The 15,237-nt window shown below is 37.9% G+C and overlaps 1 protein-coding gene across 6 annotated transcripts in view; it reads left to right on the forward strand.

Moving 5' to 3' along the window:
• The window catches only part of nfyc.S (nuclear transcription factor Y subunit gamma S homeolog), a 46,011-nt gene that overhangs the window by 13,281 nt on the left and 17,493 nt on the right, over window positions 1–15,237 (forward strand). For 3 of the 6 annotated variants that reach the window (XM_041582946.1, XM_018247984.2, XM_018247979.2), the window contains one exon: window positions 14,411–14,518. In XM_041582946.1, coding sequence (XP_041438880.1) covers window positions 14,420–14,518 — 99 coding nt within the window. In that variant the 5' untranslated portion in view covers window positions 14,411–14,419. 6 annotated transcript variants of the gene reach the window in all.

The raw sequence follows: 15,237 nt of genomic DNA on the forward strand, positions 1-15,237 counted from the left end.
AGTGCATGGCCACACCCCCTTTTGCATCACAGACCACCCCGTTTTCTTCCCGCCCCTCACCGGCCGGTAAATTTTTTTTAGAAAAGGTGGCAACCTTAAGCGCAACAAAGTATGAGTATTTCTTAATGTACTTATTATTGTGCAGTCATTTAAGCAGTGCATTTAAGCTATATTAAAAATGCTTCCATGTCCTGCAATTTATTTGTATACCCATGACCCTTTAACAATGTCAACAATTGTTTGCACAAAACAATCTGGTTTCAAAACAGAAAGCCAGCCTAAATATCATATTTTTTCTGTGTGGCTAGTGAAAATCTCTGAGAATCCTTGTGTATAGTAGTTTTCTCTACCACTGCAAGTAATGTTAGTGTTAATGGAGCAAGCTCCATGCTATCTTGATTACCGTACAGCAAGTGTATATGTGTGTGTGTTCTGTCTGACCAATTAGATTGCCAGCATTGTGCCACATACTGATAAATGTATGTACAGAAGTGGCATATATTTTTGTTGACCTTGGATTAGAGTGACTTTGCAATGCCTACCTGCACTGTTAGATTAGCTGCACTCATTCCGATGTGCAGTTTCTGGATTCAGCTGGATTCGTACACAAAGTCACCTTAACCTTTTCAGTGCAGCATATATTAAGATGCAAGTGTTGCTTCCCCTCCCCCACCTCCTCCACACAAACAATATTAGTTAAATATTCTGTGCTTTATCATAACTAAGAACTCTTATCTGAAACATGACACACTACACTAAACAACTTTGTTTTGTTTCTTTCTGTTGTGTAATGAAATAAGCATAGTTACAGTTCCCTTTTTTTTTACTTTTGCTGCTTAGGAATACAGTATATGTGAATAAAAGTGCTTCTGCTGTGTAAAGTATATTGTTTGTTCTTTAAAGTCACTCGGTCTGACCCCTGGTTATCTCAAGGTAACTTAAACAGGAAGTGTAACAGGGGAGGTGAATGACAAGAGCCTTTGCCAATAGCTGCATTACAGTATCATGAAATAACAAAGCCCAGCCAATAGGCAGGCACGGGAGGATGGGCTTGGTGTCATGTAGCAAGCTAGATTGAATGCCTTTGACTGTTAAAGTGGAAGGAGGCTGCAGGATTTTTCATTGGAGACTTGGGAGTTTTTCCCTTTAGACAGGGGTCAGCTGAAAGACAAAGAAAAATGGCGAGTAGTTTGCAAGGAGAGCAGCCCCTGTTTGCTTGGGCTTTGCCCTGGATCTTCTACAGCCTTTCCCTTGCATATTCTCATGCCTTTGTCCTTTCTTCTCCTTTTTTGCTCTTTCCCGTGAGGGGGGAGGAAAGTGAGAGTGCAGCTGAAAGGGAAAAATAGCAGTGCTTGTGCTTTTACATAGCCTGATGTGATTTGACTTTCTCAACGAAATGTTGGTCTATCTGGTAAGTACCCTTTTCCCTTCTTTTGTGTGCATTGAAGTATTAAGCCATTGCAGCTTCACTGTGGAGCCCAAGTTTGTACAGTCTAAGAAAATGGCCCCCTTTACATTCCTAACATACCTTCTGCTGCACCTCTTTCACTGAGTGTCGGTTTTGCCAGTCCTTGAAAAAGCATGCCTTTTCCCACTTTAAAGGAAGAAAAGACTTTGATAAGAACTCTCTTAAAGTCCAGCTAATATTTGGAAAGGAAATTTGCTATACTAAGGCAGCTGATATTCTGTTAGGTTGAGTATAGAGTAAGAGGAACAAAGGAGTGTGTATTTAAATGTGTGTAATGCGTGCAGTCACAGCACAACCTTAATATTGATACAGAACCTTTAACCCTTTTCAGAATGCTGACCTGTTACATTTTTGCTATGTGTTATGCTGCTTTAGTTGAAGCAGTGTTTTTATAAAAGTGAAATAGCACCTTCTGTGGATAAAGAAGTTATTAACATAAGGCCTTTCTGTTCAGAGCTATTTGGATTCTCCTGGAATTATTACCCATGTTTGTTAATTGTTTAGTCTACTGTATTAAGCTGACGTGCACATTTTTTTCCCGTTTTCATTTTTTCATTCACATTTTTGTGTGTGGGTATAAGCTTTCTTCAAACTGCTCACTACAAACCTACATTTTAAGCTCACTTTGTCCCCGATGTTACCTTAAAATTCAATTTATTTATTCATCCACTGTGTTGCTTATGCAGGTAAACCATTCAGTTGCTAAATGTTTGCTTTAATTATTTAAACAAACATGAACCTATCAATGACAACAAAAGACAGCCAGTGACCCTGTACATTTTTGTCATTTAACAGATGCAGACCTGGAATACTTAAACCTGGTGTAGTTGCAAATAAGGTATGAAGGTCATTGGAATGTTAGTGGTGCTGCAATACATTCCAGATCATAACTAGGAATGTTCTGCAGGCCAGAAGCACAGTATTGGAGGTAGCATGAGCAAGTGCTTTTCTCAGACCTTGCCTAATTCATAGAGACTCCAGTGCTATGTTGACAGTTTTTCCTGTTTTTAATCCAGAATTCTAGTTTATGCTGCTAGATCCAGGCCTTTAGCCAGCATGACCTTGAGATGCTGCTGCCTTGGAGTTTGGAGAATGAAGGACAAAGTTTGTTTGTGCAGGTTTGAAAGTGAATAAAAACTTCATAGGATAAAGCTGAGCAGTTTCCAAACAGTGACAGCTTAGAACTGTGTCTATGTGCACAAGTATAAATTGACTGATGGACAGCAAGAGAAAAATGGTGCCTGTGCAATAATAACTGTTTTTTTTTTTATTCCACTTTGAATGACCGTCGGTTACATTTTAAAGGGGATGTGCATCTAAAAACTTAGTGTGTAATGAAAAAAGTGTAGTTAAAAGCAAATTTCCTATATACATTCATTTATTAATTTTTAATAATTAACAGTATATGTAAATGTGATTGTTATTGAAAACTTCATTTGTTTTTGGCTATTTGTTATGACTACAGTAACAGGGTAGGGGTAGAGTAGAAGTTGGTTCTCCTTGACTTCTGCTGAAACCTGTTACGTTGTTTCAGGAGACAGAAACCAGGCTGCATATACTATAAAATAGGCAGGCAGGTACTACTTTCAGTAAAATTGCTATTTTATATTGGAAAGTTGCCTCAAATTCATTGAATTTCATTCGTGTTAGGGTGGAGATCCCTTTTAATTGATGATAAAGTATCGAACAAATGGTTAATAGCCTTCCCAATAAAATTGAATAGTTATCTTTAGGGGGACTGTCAATTGGCTACAGGTAGAAATATCCTTCCATTAGGTTACGCTCCCCTCTTATGTGTTTTTTTTATTGGAAACAAAATAGTGGGTTCTGTATATGAGATGCTTGAAACTCAAAAGTGAGAATTCCAGCTCAAAACATGTAATTTTAGGAGGAGTGTCCAGATTTGGGCATATAGTAGGTATGGGGAATTATTTTGGCCCTACATTTGAAGATCTGCTTGTCTGGCAAGGTTGCTAAATGAGGGGATATTTCTCTGATATAGGGCCTAATGATCGCATCATAATGAAGGAGAAACAGGCAGTCCGAGTAAGGACCGCATCATCAAGCCAATGCGGTCGTCCCTGTGAAAGGATTTTTAAGGCTAGGGACAGCCAATTGCAGATTGTGGAGAAACACATGCTGGGCATCTGCTGCCCCTCTGCTCTTGCCTGCACCCAGAAGAATTGTCTTTGCTCAGGTGCAGGCAGGCGTGGTGGATTTTGGCACTGAAATTCGACGTTTTGCCTTTTGTGCCAAAATCTACCTTGCCAACAGAAAAGAAAAGGGGGGTAGACGGGCAGTGGATTCTCCACCTGCGTAGAATCTGTATCTTCTTCCTCTTGCCTAAATTTGTCCAATCAATATCAGGATGATTTTTCTAGAGAAAAAGTTGCCTTTTAGTCACTTTTCTCCTGCAAATAATATTTGTAAAATTACCAGTGGCTGTAAAGGTTTTACTCACCAAGGTATTTAAAGACAAAGAAAGTGTTTTAATTGTATCAACAGGGCTATTCTACCTGAAGGGAGTTGTCCACATTTTTGTAAGGTCCTTCCAAAGTGGTAGAACTTTGTAAAAGAATTCCCAGAGTCTTTGTAATTCATTTGCTTACAATTTATCCTTTTGACAGACAATAGAATTAACGTTATGCAATAGATTGTGGACTGTGGGCGCATGTGCATTAGCACTTGTTGCCAATTTCCTTGACTTATTGCTGCCAGTTTTTGCACAAGCATGGTTCCCAGGGATTGGGTAAACTCTTGTAACTTAAAAAGCATGCAAAGGGAGCATTTTTACTGGGAAAATGTTTTCTTTTGCAAAGTCCTACAGTTTTGGTAGGACTTAGCAAAAAGTTGGACAACCCCTTTAAAGGTAACTTCATGCATGACACACTGGGGTTATTTTTTTCTGGTCAGATTCTTAAAGTGGAAAAAATTAATTTTTTCGTAGAAAAGAAAAAAGTCACTCAAAAATTTTGATTTATTAAAATCCAAATTAAATTTTTTTTACCTTTGCCAAGGTCATGTAGAAGTCCATGGCAGATGTCCCGTTTACAATTGGAAAATATCCTTATCTGCGCTGGATTTCGAACAATAATCCGATTCATTTGTGGTGTTTGGGCATCAAATCCGAAAAATTCGTACAATTTGGATTTTTTCACGATTTTATTGAGTCTTTTCCCTCTCCAGATTTTTTTGAGTAAATGTATTGATAAATACAGTAAAAATGTGCACAGGAGTTTGGCCAAAGTGGTTTTAAGAAAATAGTGAGAAATGTATGGATTTTAGTAAATAACCCCCATAGTGTCTCATTGGTTATTACTGCTGCTTTGTGTCACTGAATCCTGATAAAGTTCCAGAGTGGGCTTCTCTCTGTCTTTGTGTGGGTTTATCTTTCATACTTCAAAAAACTTGCAAAACAGATTAAAGAACTAAACCCTAAAAATGAATATGGCTAGAAATTAAATATGTTTCATGCATTGAACCAGCTTAAAGGTTCAGCATCTTTATAGTAGTAATGATCCAGGACTTCAATGTTGTGACATGAGTTTCCCATCTTGTATTATGTTAGTAGTGTCTGAGACACGCACATGCTTGGTGTGCTTTGAACGGCTGATGAAAAGCTAAACTTAGGGATCATCTGAAATCAGCCATTTAAGCTGACTATACAGGGCTGATTATTAATTTATGATGCTAACTCTACTGGTTTCTGACCTGCCATATGACAATAATCTGTATTATGTACTAATCAGCCTTATGTTGTGATATCTATATGATGTGTTTTGATAATAATATGCATGGTCCCTAAGCTCAGTAAGCGACAACAGCACAGAGCATGTGCAGTGAATCTGCAGAAAAGAAGATGGGAAGCTACTGGGGCAAATATGTCATCTTTGTTGGGGCAAGGACTGATATCATTGGGTAAAACTCTGTGAAGCCAGCCAGTTAATACGATTCTATACGTATTCTATAAAGTCTCTGCTGTTCTGCTCTATGTCTCTGCAATATAGTCTTAATGCATTACTTGCTAGTTGCTCTAGGACCACCATGTTCTGATGTAATTTGGCAAACCCTGGCCAGCTTTGGACAGATGCTTGGCTGGGCTTTCTTTCCTATTTGTAGCCCCTAAACCCAGTGTTAATGTTAGGCTTTCTAAGCCTAGGTCGCACAGTGTGGCCTTAGCATGTACTGCTTGCTCGTTGCTTGGATTACTGCACAGATTGGTTAACAAAAGGAACAAAAGGGCAGGACTTTAACATATATACAGTTAGTACTTACAGTATCTGCCGTGGCGCTTTGGTGATGTAAGACGTGTCTGCATGAAGTGTGATTTTACAAATTAGAGGAACGCAGATTGTAATAAAACTATTGAACGATGGGGCTGCATTATAAAACACTCTTTTACCCTTACCTTGCCCTTTAAATACACAAATGTAAAGCTCATTCAACAGTGAATGTTTGAAACATGCTTAGTTATTCCAATTGAGACATGAGTTTGTCTAAACTCAGTGACCAGAAAGTTTTGGGAGTCAAGCCTGTTCTCATCAGATACAGTTTCATTACTTAACCCCGGGCAAACACTCCCAGAACTCGTGTTAAACTCCTCCTCTTGGAGTGCTAGTCTAAATTCAATTAACGCTTATAATACAACCGCATAAGCAGAAACAACAGGGTAAAATACAGCAACATCTTTATCAAAACAATTTTAGAGATAACTCACTGTGACACTATTCGGATTAAGCACCTTGTTCATTACTAAGAAGTATGTGACAACTGTTTCCCCTTGCTTATTAGTTGACCACCCTCTGCCTTTTCCGCCTCTAAATTCTGCAAATAAATTCTGTAAATATAACATCTGACTTATATTGGGTAATGAACTTGTTGGAAACTTGAACTTAACTACAACTATAATATTCTCTTTAAAAAACATAAATGCTAACTTTTTAGATTGTAAACTCTGTTGTGCAGAGCCCGCTTTATCTCATTCAGGTAATGGATGTATTTCCTTTTCTGTATGTTTAATGTATGCACCTATCTTTTTTTACAGCACTGCAAAATATGCTGGCACATCATAACTACATGCTAATTCTAACTTTTGCAGACTAAATACATGGCATATTTCCTACCTTCTGGCTAGTACTCTATATATGATTGGCTCACAGTGTAACTGTAGATGTATGAGCCATATGGAATGTTTTTACTTTACAGGTTTTGTTGCAATATGATAACAGATTAGTTTTAGTATTTTACATTGCATTAGTACTGTTATTAACTTGTGTTTAAAGCGCCAGCATATTCTGCAAAGCTCAAAGTTGTACAATAGATGGGTCTATTCACTAAATATACAATTATATAAAAAAATTAACCTATAACTGTACAGTTATCTTCTGTTAGTTAGAGGAAAACAATCTATTTCCTGCGGATAATCTTCAAATAATAGTTTTGTTGTGAAGGTATAGAATGATAGCTTTAGGTAAGCTCCTGGTTTTAATGATTTTGGCTACTACTATATTTTAACATGACTTCCCGAAGTTACATTTACCCGGGCAAAGCATAATCTTCATTGGTGGCCAACATTTCAGCCCTTATAAGGTTAAAAAAACTGTAATGGTTTCGATGTCTGTGAGTAAAGGCTCAAGCTTTTAAGATATGGCATGTCTTTACTATTTATCAGTCTCTGAAGCATATTTATTGTTACTTCTTACCAACTATTTTAAGAATCACCTGTTTATATTTCAACAGTGCCTTCAAAACACACATCCATAAATGTAAACAAGCCATATGCTTCTATACTGTGTTCCAGTTAATTGTGTGTGTGTGTGTATGTGTATATATATATATATATATATATATATATATATATATATATATATATATATATATATATATATTATATATATATATATATATATATATATATATATATATATATATACACACACACCAATCATGTTGCCCATGGCACGAAATAGTGAATGTGATCTTTGTTATTCATACTATAGCTGGGACTATTACTGTAACTGAAAACCCAATATAAAATTTTGCATAGCGAAAACAAAACACACACAACATATTCTAAGCAGCTTTTCAATGTACATTGATTTCCAATATCATTGATTTGAACATAATTTGTTAATGGAATTGCTATTGAGAACTTTTTTTCTGTTTTTGTTTTTTTTGCTATATAATGCACTGATGGTTCTCACTACATCAGGTGATCCCACTGGTGTCTAATAAAAGGGCAGCCAAGTTTGGGAGTGTTACTTTGAAAGCAGCTAGTAAGTTGCAGGTAAAACTTAGTCCCTTTGTAAAATGTATAATTAAGCAATTGAATTCTTAATGAATCAGATGAAAATTAAGCGTAGGACTGGCCAGATATGGGATGACTTTGACGTAGTTGGCCAGCTTAAATATATTGCAATATATGGACAAACAATCCCTGTGTTGTTTAAAGGGTAAGGCATTTTTTAGTAGAAGTATGCACAAAATGTCTCTGTCTTAAATATATTGATAATGGGTTGAGTGCAGAGGACCTCTTGTATTTGTCTCACTACATCTACCTTTGAAAAATTGTTGCAGTGGCCAGGCTCTGTCTTGCTCACTTCTTTTTAGGAAATGGGTCTGGACTGGAGGAGAGCAAATTACGGCTACTATGCATTATTCAAATTCTACATTTTGGTGTGATGAAGCACTATTAGTAGTTTCCACTCCCACCCTTTACTTTCCCCTGGATGAACACCTACTTTCAGCGATATGTGAAACAACAGTAATACAGTGCTTTCTCGATTTATCAATCAGTGCTGGAATCACAGGCTAAAGCTTATTTTCATGCCAGTGTAGATTACAAGTTTGACTTAAATTCTGGTTTAGTTATGCCTCATATTGGCACATCAGAGGCATAATGACATGCTTGAAGTTCATTCTTTCTTCCTGTGTTTCAGTTGGTCAGCTTGTGTGACCAAATCATATACAGACTGATTGGCCAGCTTAGGCTAGGGCCAGACAGGCCGAAATCAGCCTCCTGAAATCCACAAGGTGATTTCAGCTCCTGACCCGTAGCTGTATCTTCTTCTTGTGTCGGCTCTGGTGCAAACACACACCGTGATTTTCAGGGAAGAAATGCCAGAGTTTGCATTTAGCGCCAAAATTGGCAGATTGTGTTCGCACTGGAGCTGACACAAGGCTTCCAGAAGCAGAGACTGAAGTGGATTCACCTAGTGTTCGTGGGCTGAAGTCGGCCTGCTGAAATGGACGTTTATTTAAAGAAATAAAAATATAATGCAATATTGCCCTGAACTGGTAAAGCTGCTGTTTTTGCTTCAGAAACACCACACACAGAAATAAGCTGCTGTGTAGTGTAGCAATGGAGGCAGCCATTTAAAGGATAAAAGGCTCAAGTTACACAGCAGATAAGCTCTGTAGTAGAACATAATGGTGTTATCTACTATTTAACCTGTGCCATATGGCCTTTTTTTCAATTTCTGCCATTGCTACACAGCAGCTTGTTTATATGAACTAAAATGTTGTTTCTAAAGCTAACAGGTCTGTTTTTCTAGTGAAGGGCAACCGTACATGATATTTTCATTACTTTAAACCACTTTTTAGTGTTACTGTTCCTTTAAACACTTTGTTTTGAAGCAGTGTAAGCCAGTGTAATAGGAATAGCATTTGTTTAATATTAATGTTCATGAATTCCTTATCTAGGGATGCTGCAATAAATCATTTAGTAGATACTTTGATACATTTGTCCGATGTTTTTTTTAGAAATCTTTGTGTTCAAGGTTCTTGATCAAGGGAAAATCAGATAACCTTGTTGGAATCAAGAAGGAATTTATGATTTATCCTTTTTCTCTAAACTTGCTTCATTATATTTCTGATTTTCTTTTATCTAGATTAATTTGATCCTTGTTTCATGTACTCCTGCACCCTCCCTGTTTAGTTCATGCATAGGCAGCAATTGATTTAAAATCTGAATTAAATAGGCAGGCAATCATGTAACCATGGTCCTTTAACAATGAGGATCTGTGCCTCCACTTGCTCTCACCATCTTCTGCTGTCAGTTACCTGAGCTTTGGGACCCACTCCCAAATATACTGTATATAGAAAATAAAAATCACAATAAAAGACTGATTAGTAATTGATTTAGACTCTCTCTAAAACCAGTGCAATTTTCAGAATTCAATAATCGGCTCTGTAGCATCAGCTCTGTAGCATCAACGCTGTAGCATCATCTTTTATATCATGTGAACTGTTTGGTTTGCAACAATCCCTAAGCTTTGTTTTACCCAGCTGCTCAGAGCCCACTGAGCATGTGCAGTGTCACTGACATTCTAAGATGGTGACCCCCCTGTGTACAACTTTGAAGACCTAAATCATTACTTATTAAGGAGATTCTGAAACTTTAGGCTGGTGAAGTAAGTTCTGTGGCATTTCTAATTTCTAGGGTTTTGTGCTCCTTTAATGTCTCCTGTATATATTCTGTGCAAACGCTTAGCATTTATAGTTAAGATGACCCCTACTTTTAAATTAGAAGTCATTGGCGAATCCTAGTTTTTCAAGAGGATTGGTACATCTAAAACATTCAGTCTCTACACTAAGATGATGATAAGTAGTTGTTAATAGAATTCATTCTTATTTTGCAGCCTGTTTCCATGGCCTACAGACAGTTTTTGGGCAAAAGTGCTTTTCCTGAGTTATATGAGTGAGAGCTCCATGTCAGATTGCTGGCAGGACGCAATAAAGATACTTATTTCGGCTTGAGTAATATATTTGCACTTGTTTTGTTCATGTTGAAAAAAGGTGTATACTACCAATTTAAATGGGAGAGAGTTTCTTGTGCTACTGGTTGGATTACACCAACATTTTCTGTGTGATGTACTTGTTGAATTGTTTGGTGTGGATACGTGTAGGAAATTGATTGGCAACTCAGTGTGACACTACAGGAGAATGGGCCTGTAATATAAACATCAGAAATATTGGTCTTCATTATTTATTTTGTATAGTAGTTTTCAAGTAATTTGCCTTCTTTTTCTGATACTTGCTGTCAAATGGGGTTTACTAAGCCTATCTAAAAAAGCTGTAAAGCTACACGTTTGTTTTTGCTACTTTTTATTACTCATATTTCTATCTAGGTCCTCTCCTTTTTATAATCCAATCTTTCATTCAAATCGGTGCATGGTAGCTAGGGTAAATAGGACCTTAGCAACCAGATTACTGAAACTGCAAACTAGAGCGCTGCTGAATAAAAAGCTAAATAGCCTAAGAACCACAAATAAAAACTTGCTTTAACAGAAAGATGTGGTCAGGTGAATCTTAAAGGAACAGTAACACCTTAAAATGAAAGTGTTTTAAAGTAATGAAAATATCATGTAGTGTTGCCCTGCACTGGTAAAACTGATCTGTTTGCTTCAGTAACACTACTATAGTTCATATGAACAAGCTGCTGTAGCAATGGTGGAAATTGAAAAAAGGCTAAATGGCAAAGATTATATAGTGGATAACAGATAACACCATTATTTTCTATAGTTTATATAAACAATAGTAGTGTTTCTAAAGCAAACACAGCAGTTATACCATTGCTGGGCAACACTGCATTATATTTTTATTACTTTAAAAAAACTTTAATTTTTTGCTGTTACTGTTCCTTTAAGATGCATTGTATAGGTTCTTTTAGTTCAGTCCAGTCAATGGGTCTTTGAGTCAAATGTTTATATGTTGGCAATGCGGCCTGTCATGTGGATGACCAGATAGCATTCTTCTGATCTCTTGGGAGAAAGTAAGGGCAAGTCACACATGACGTAAATACACTGTATTGACGATAATTTTTGACGTATAAAAGCGTATATCTTGCGAGAATTTGGGCGCCATATTTAAAATACGCTGCGTATTTATGCAAAGTGTGGTTTCAAACGAGCAGATCCCATAGAGTCTATTGACTTGGTCGTTTCTTGACGTTTCTGCTGAAAAACGTCAATACTGGTGTCCCATGGCGGATATACCTTGCAAGCGCCCTGTGAGAATTGCCATAGTGCGTTTTCCATTAATTTCAGTGATAGTGCAGTTTATGCGTATTTACACACGATGGAGCTTTTTTAAAAATGCCACGTCTGGTCTTGCCCTAAGGAGAAGGCTGTTATAAAGATGCACCCATGAAATCCCTTCTGCACCCCTTGAGCTGCTATATATTTATATTCCAGTGGCGTAACTAGATATTACTGGGCCCCACAACAAATTATTTTTCGGGCTCCCGGTTTACCAATATTTATTGAAATTGTACATGAATTAGGGCCTCATGGGGCCCCTATACCTCCTGGGCCCCGCCTGCAGCCGCAGGTTCTGCTTCCTCTGTAGTTACACCCCTGGTATATTCTGCAAATGATGGCAACTCCCAAACATACAATGACGGGTACAATATCTGCACCAAATGCGAAGTTTGTGAGTGAGTCCTTGTGGCTTTGTTTTCGGGAAAAAGTGCCTGTTAATATGGGGGTGTGCAGATGGGTCAAAAGTGAAATTGCTGAAGAGCTCAGGAAATCTTCCTGAAGGCGACTCTTCTGTATGGGGTTAAGTTTTGTGGTAGGCTACCTTGATGGACAAAGCTGTTTGGGTTTCTGTGCCCTATTCTCTGGCACCTGTGTTACAAGGGGAACCATCCTATATCTTATCTTCTTTGTGCTGAGTCTGTCACTCTTTCCGGAGTGTTTCTATGAATGGTTCCTTTGTTCATTATTGCAGATGTGCATGGAACTGCAGAGATCTACACTCCACTTTCATAGTGAAGGTACAAAAGCATGCTCTCTCTACTCGAAATGTGAGCTTGCTCAATGGAAGATAGTTTTGTTTTTTGGTTTAACTAAAACGATGAACAATATTTGTGTGGATGTAACGTCTTAGGTGCTGTACACTGTAACATATGCCAGTGCTGTAGATGTTTTTTTTTATTTCTGGTCTGTGCTTTGATCTTGCCAAACCACTTGGTTGCTGGTAAACACATGGCACGGTAAAATCAAAGTGCTCTGACTTTAAAAGTGTTAAAGGAGAACTAAAGCTTAACAAAGCTATAGGGTAGAAATGCTGTACATTGTTTTGGGCTTATGAATCAGCCCAAGCCAACTACAGCCAAAGTTCCCTCTAATTCCTTCTCGGCTATGTGCACAAAAAATTCTTTATAAACTTGTGTTGGGGGTTTTAAAAAACTGTGTGATCAGGTCAGAATTAATACTAAATGTTAGTGTTTTACACAAACCACAATTTGTGTTCACTGGCCTCAAATTTGTGTGCATACACATAACCACACTCACACACACACCTTAGAGAGAACATTGACTGCATCCCGTTAGCACCAAAGCTCTGGAAGACCAGTCTCCAAAGATGTTCTGCCCTGTAGCATCAGTATCTAAAGCAGCCAAACCTTATTTTCTGCTTGATGGTTTGCAAAAACCACTAAGCTTAGCTTCCCCACAGCTGCCCAGGCCACATTGAGCATGTGCAGTGTCACTGACACTTCTAACAAGATCCAAGATGGTGAGCCCCTCCCTGTGCATAATTTGAAGGCCTAAATCATTACTGTTATTTAAATGCTGAGCCTTTAAGCTCGTGCACTAAGTTCAGTGTGTAAAATACAGCATTTCATATTTGTTTTTAGGGTTTAGTTCTCCTTTAAAGGAAAACATGACCTGCTTACCATTTTCAGTAAGTACTTTCTGCAGTTTGGATCGTTACTTCGCCATCTAGGTGTCCAGAGCCTGTGGTTGCTGAGCCCCATATCCTGATATGAGTGATGCAAATCTGTCAGCAAGCTCTTTCCTATGTCACATGAACTTTTAATGAGGTGTGCACATGCGTGTCTCTCAAAATAGACTACACAGTTTGGAATCCTATACTCGCTCATTGACTGCAAGAGTATTTTCAGGAATTCTCTGGCTGTGCTTACTGTTACTAAGTTTCTCTGCTTGTGTTTATCACAAAACATGTTTGGGATTCATGTCAATGTGGCGGCTTAGTTTATAGGACGGAATCATCTATATAGTTAAAGGACTATCAGAAATTCAAAAGTTTTGGTCTAGCAGACACATGTACGTGTATGGGACCCATTATCCAGAATGTATGGGACCTGGGGTTTTCTGGATAGGATGTCTTTCCATAATTTGGATCTCCACACCTTTAGGACTGATTTGCCTTCATTAAAGGGCATGTTACCCTCAAAGGAACAATTCAGTATAAAAATAAAACTGGATAAATAGGTTGTGCAAAATAAAAAATGTTTCTAATATAGTTAGCTAGCCAAAAAATGTAATGTATAAAGGCTGGAGTGACTGCATATCTAACATAACCAAACTAAACTCAACTTCCTGCTTTTCAGCTCTCTAACTCCGAGTTAGTTAGCGACCTGAGGGGGCGCCCCCATGGGACATAACTGTTCAGTGAGTTTGCAATTGATCCTTAGCATTCAGCTCAGATTCAAAAGCAAACAGTTATGACCCATGTGCCCCACCTCAACTCTCTGATTGGTTACAGCCTGGTAACAAATCAGTGGAAAGCAAGAGAGCTGCAAAGCAGGAAGTAGTGTTCTTACTATTATGTTAGACATCCAGTCATTGCAGCCTTTATACATTACATTTTTGCCTAACTATATTAGAAACATGTTTTATTTTGCACAGCCTATCTATGTACCCGATTTTTATTTTTACACCGAACTGTAATTGCGAGTGGCCATGTTTTGCTGCTTGCATGTGCATAATGAGCATCTGACGTCATGCGTATGATGAGCAAGTTGCGCCATTCAATTATTATACGCATGCGTGTGCTCCAACATGGCTGCACGATCCTGGGATCAAGTACACTAATTTTATTTTATTAGAGCAAAAGGAAAACATTTTTGTAAATGAAAATCTCACAAGCCACTGATCTGCATGTACTGACACTGATGTTTATGTTCACATTTAGGCCTGAAACATGTCTGCAGACGGGGGATTCGGAACAAGCAGTGATGCACAGCAAAACCTTCAGTCTTTCTGGCCAAGGGTTATGGAAGAGATCCGCAATCTAACAGTGGTAAGGAACCTTCATTTCATCTAGTTATAGTCACTTTCAAAATGGAACAGCACAGTTTGTTTCCCATGGGAAAAAAAAGTCTTCCCACTAGTCTATATCATTCATAAAATTTTTATGGATCTTCTTCTGAAGTAGATATTTGTAAAAGACAGGAGCAGCTTTCTGTTGCTCAGGCACTTCTTTCAGGGCATTTGAAGGCAAAATATTTCAAGTCTGTAACTATACATGGGAAACAATCGTAGAGGATGTTTTTTGCATGCACAGATTACAAGAATTCTAGAGGACATTTGATCTCCTCTCTTCAACATAGTAGTAGTATATTTATGTCAAAATAAAAACTCTACACATCTCTTGGGCCTTTCAAAATCCAAACCTATAGTTTCTAAGGAACAAAGCACCTTTCAAACTATTGCTGTATTTGAAAAACAAAAGTAAAACTGGGTTGTTTGTGGCATTCTGTCAGCTTAAACAAAGGCAGGCTTTTCATGCTGAAGGTAATTACATTTCTACTGCCTATCCATATGATTCAAGAACTAGTTGTGCTTACCAAGGCAATCTGCCTCGTAGCCAATTGGTATATTTTAAAAAGAATGAGCTCTCCTTGCCAAATGAGTGGTACAGGTATGGGACCTATTAGCCAGAATGCTTGGGATCTGGGGTTTTCTGGATAGGGGGTATTTCCATAATTTGGATCTCCACACCTTTAGGACTGATTTGCC

The sequence above is a fragment of the Xenopus laevis genome, chromosome 2S (genome assembly GCF_017654675.1).
Source record: "Xenopus laevis strain J_2021 chromosome 2S, Xenopus_laevis_v10.1, whole genome shotgun sequence".
NCBI lineage: Eukaryota > Metazoa > Chordata > Amphibia > Anura > Pipidae > Xenopus > Xenopus laevis.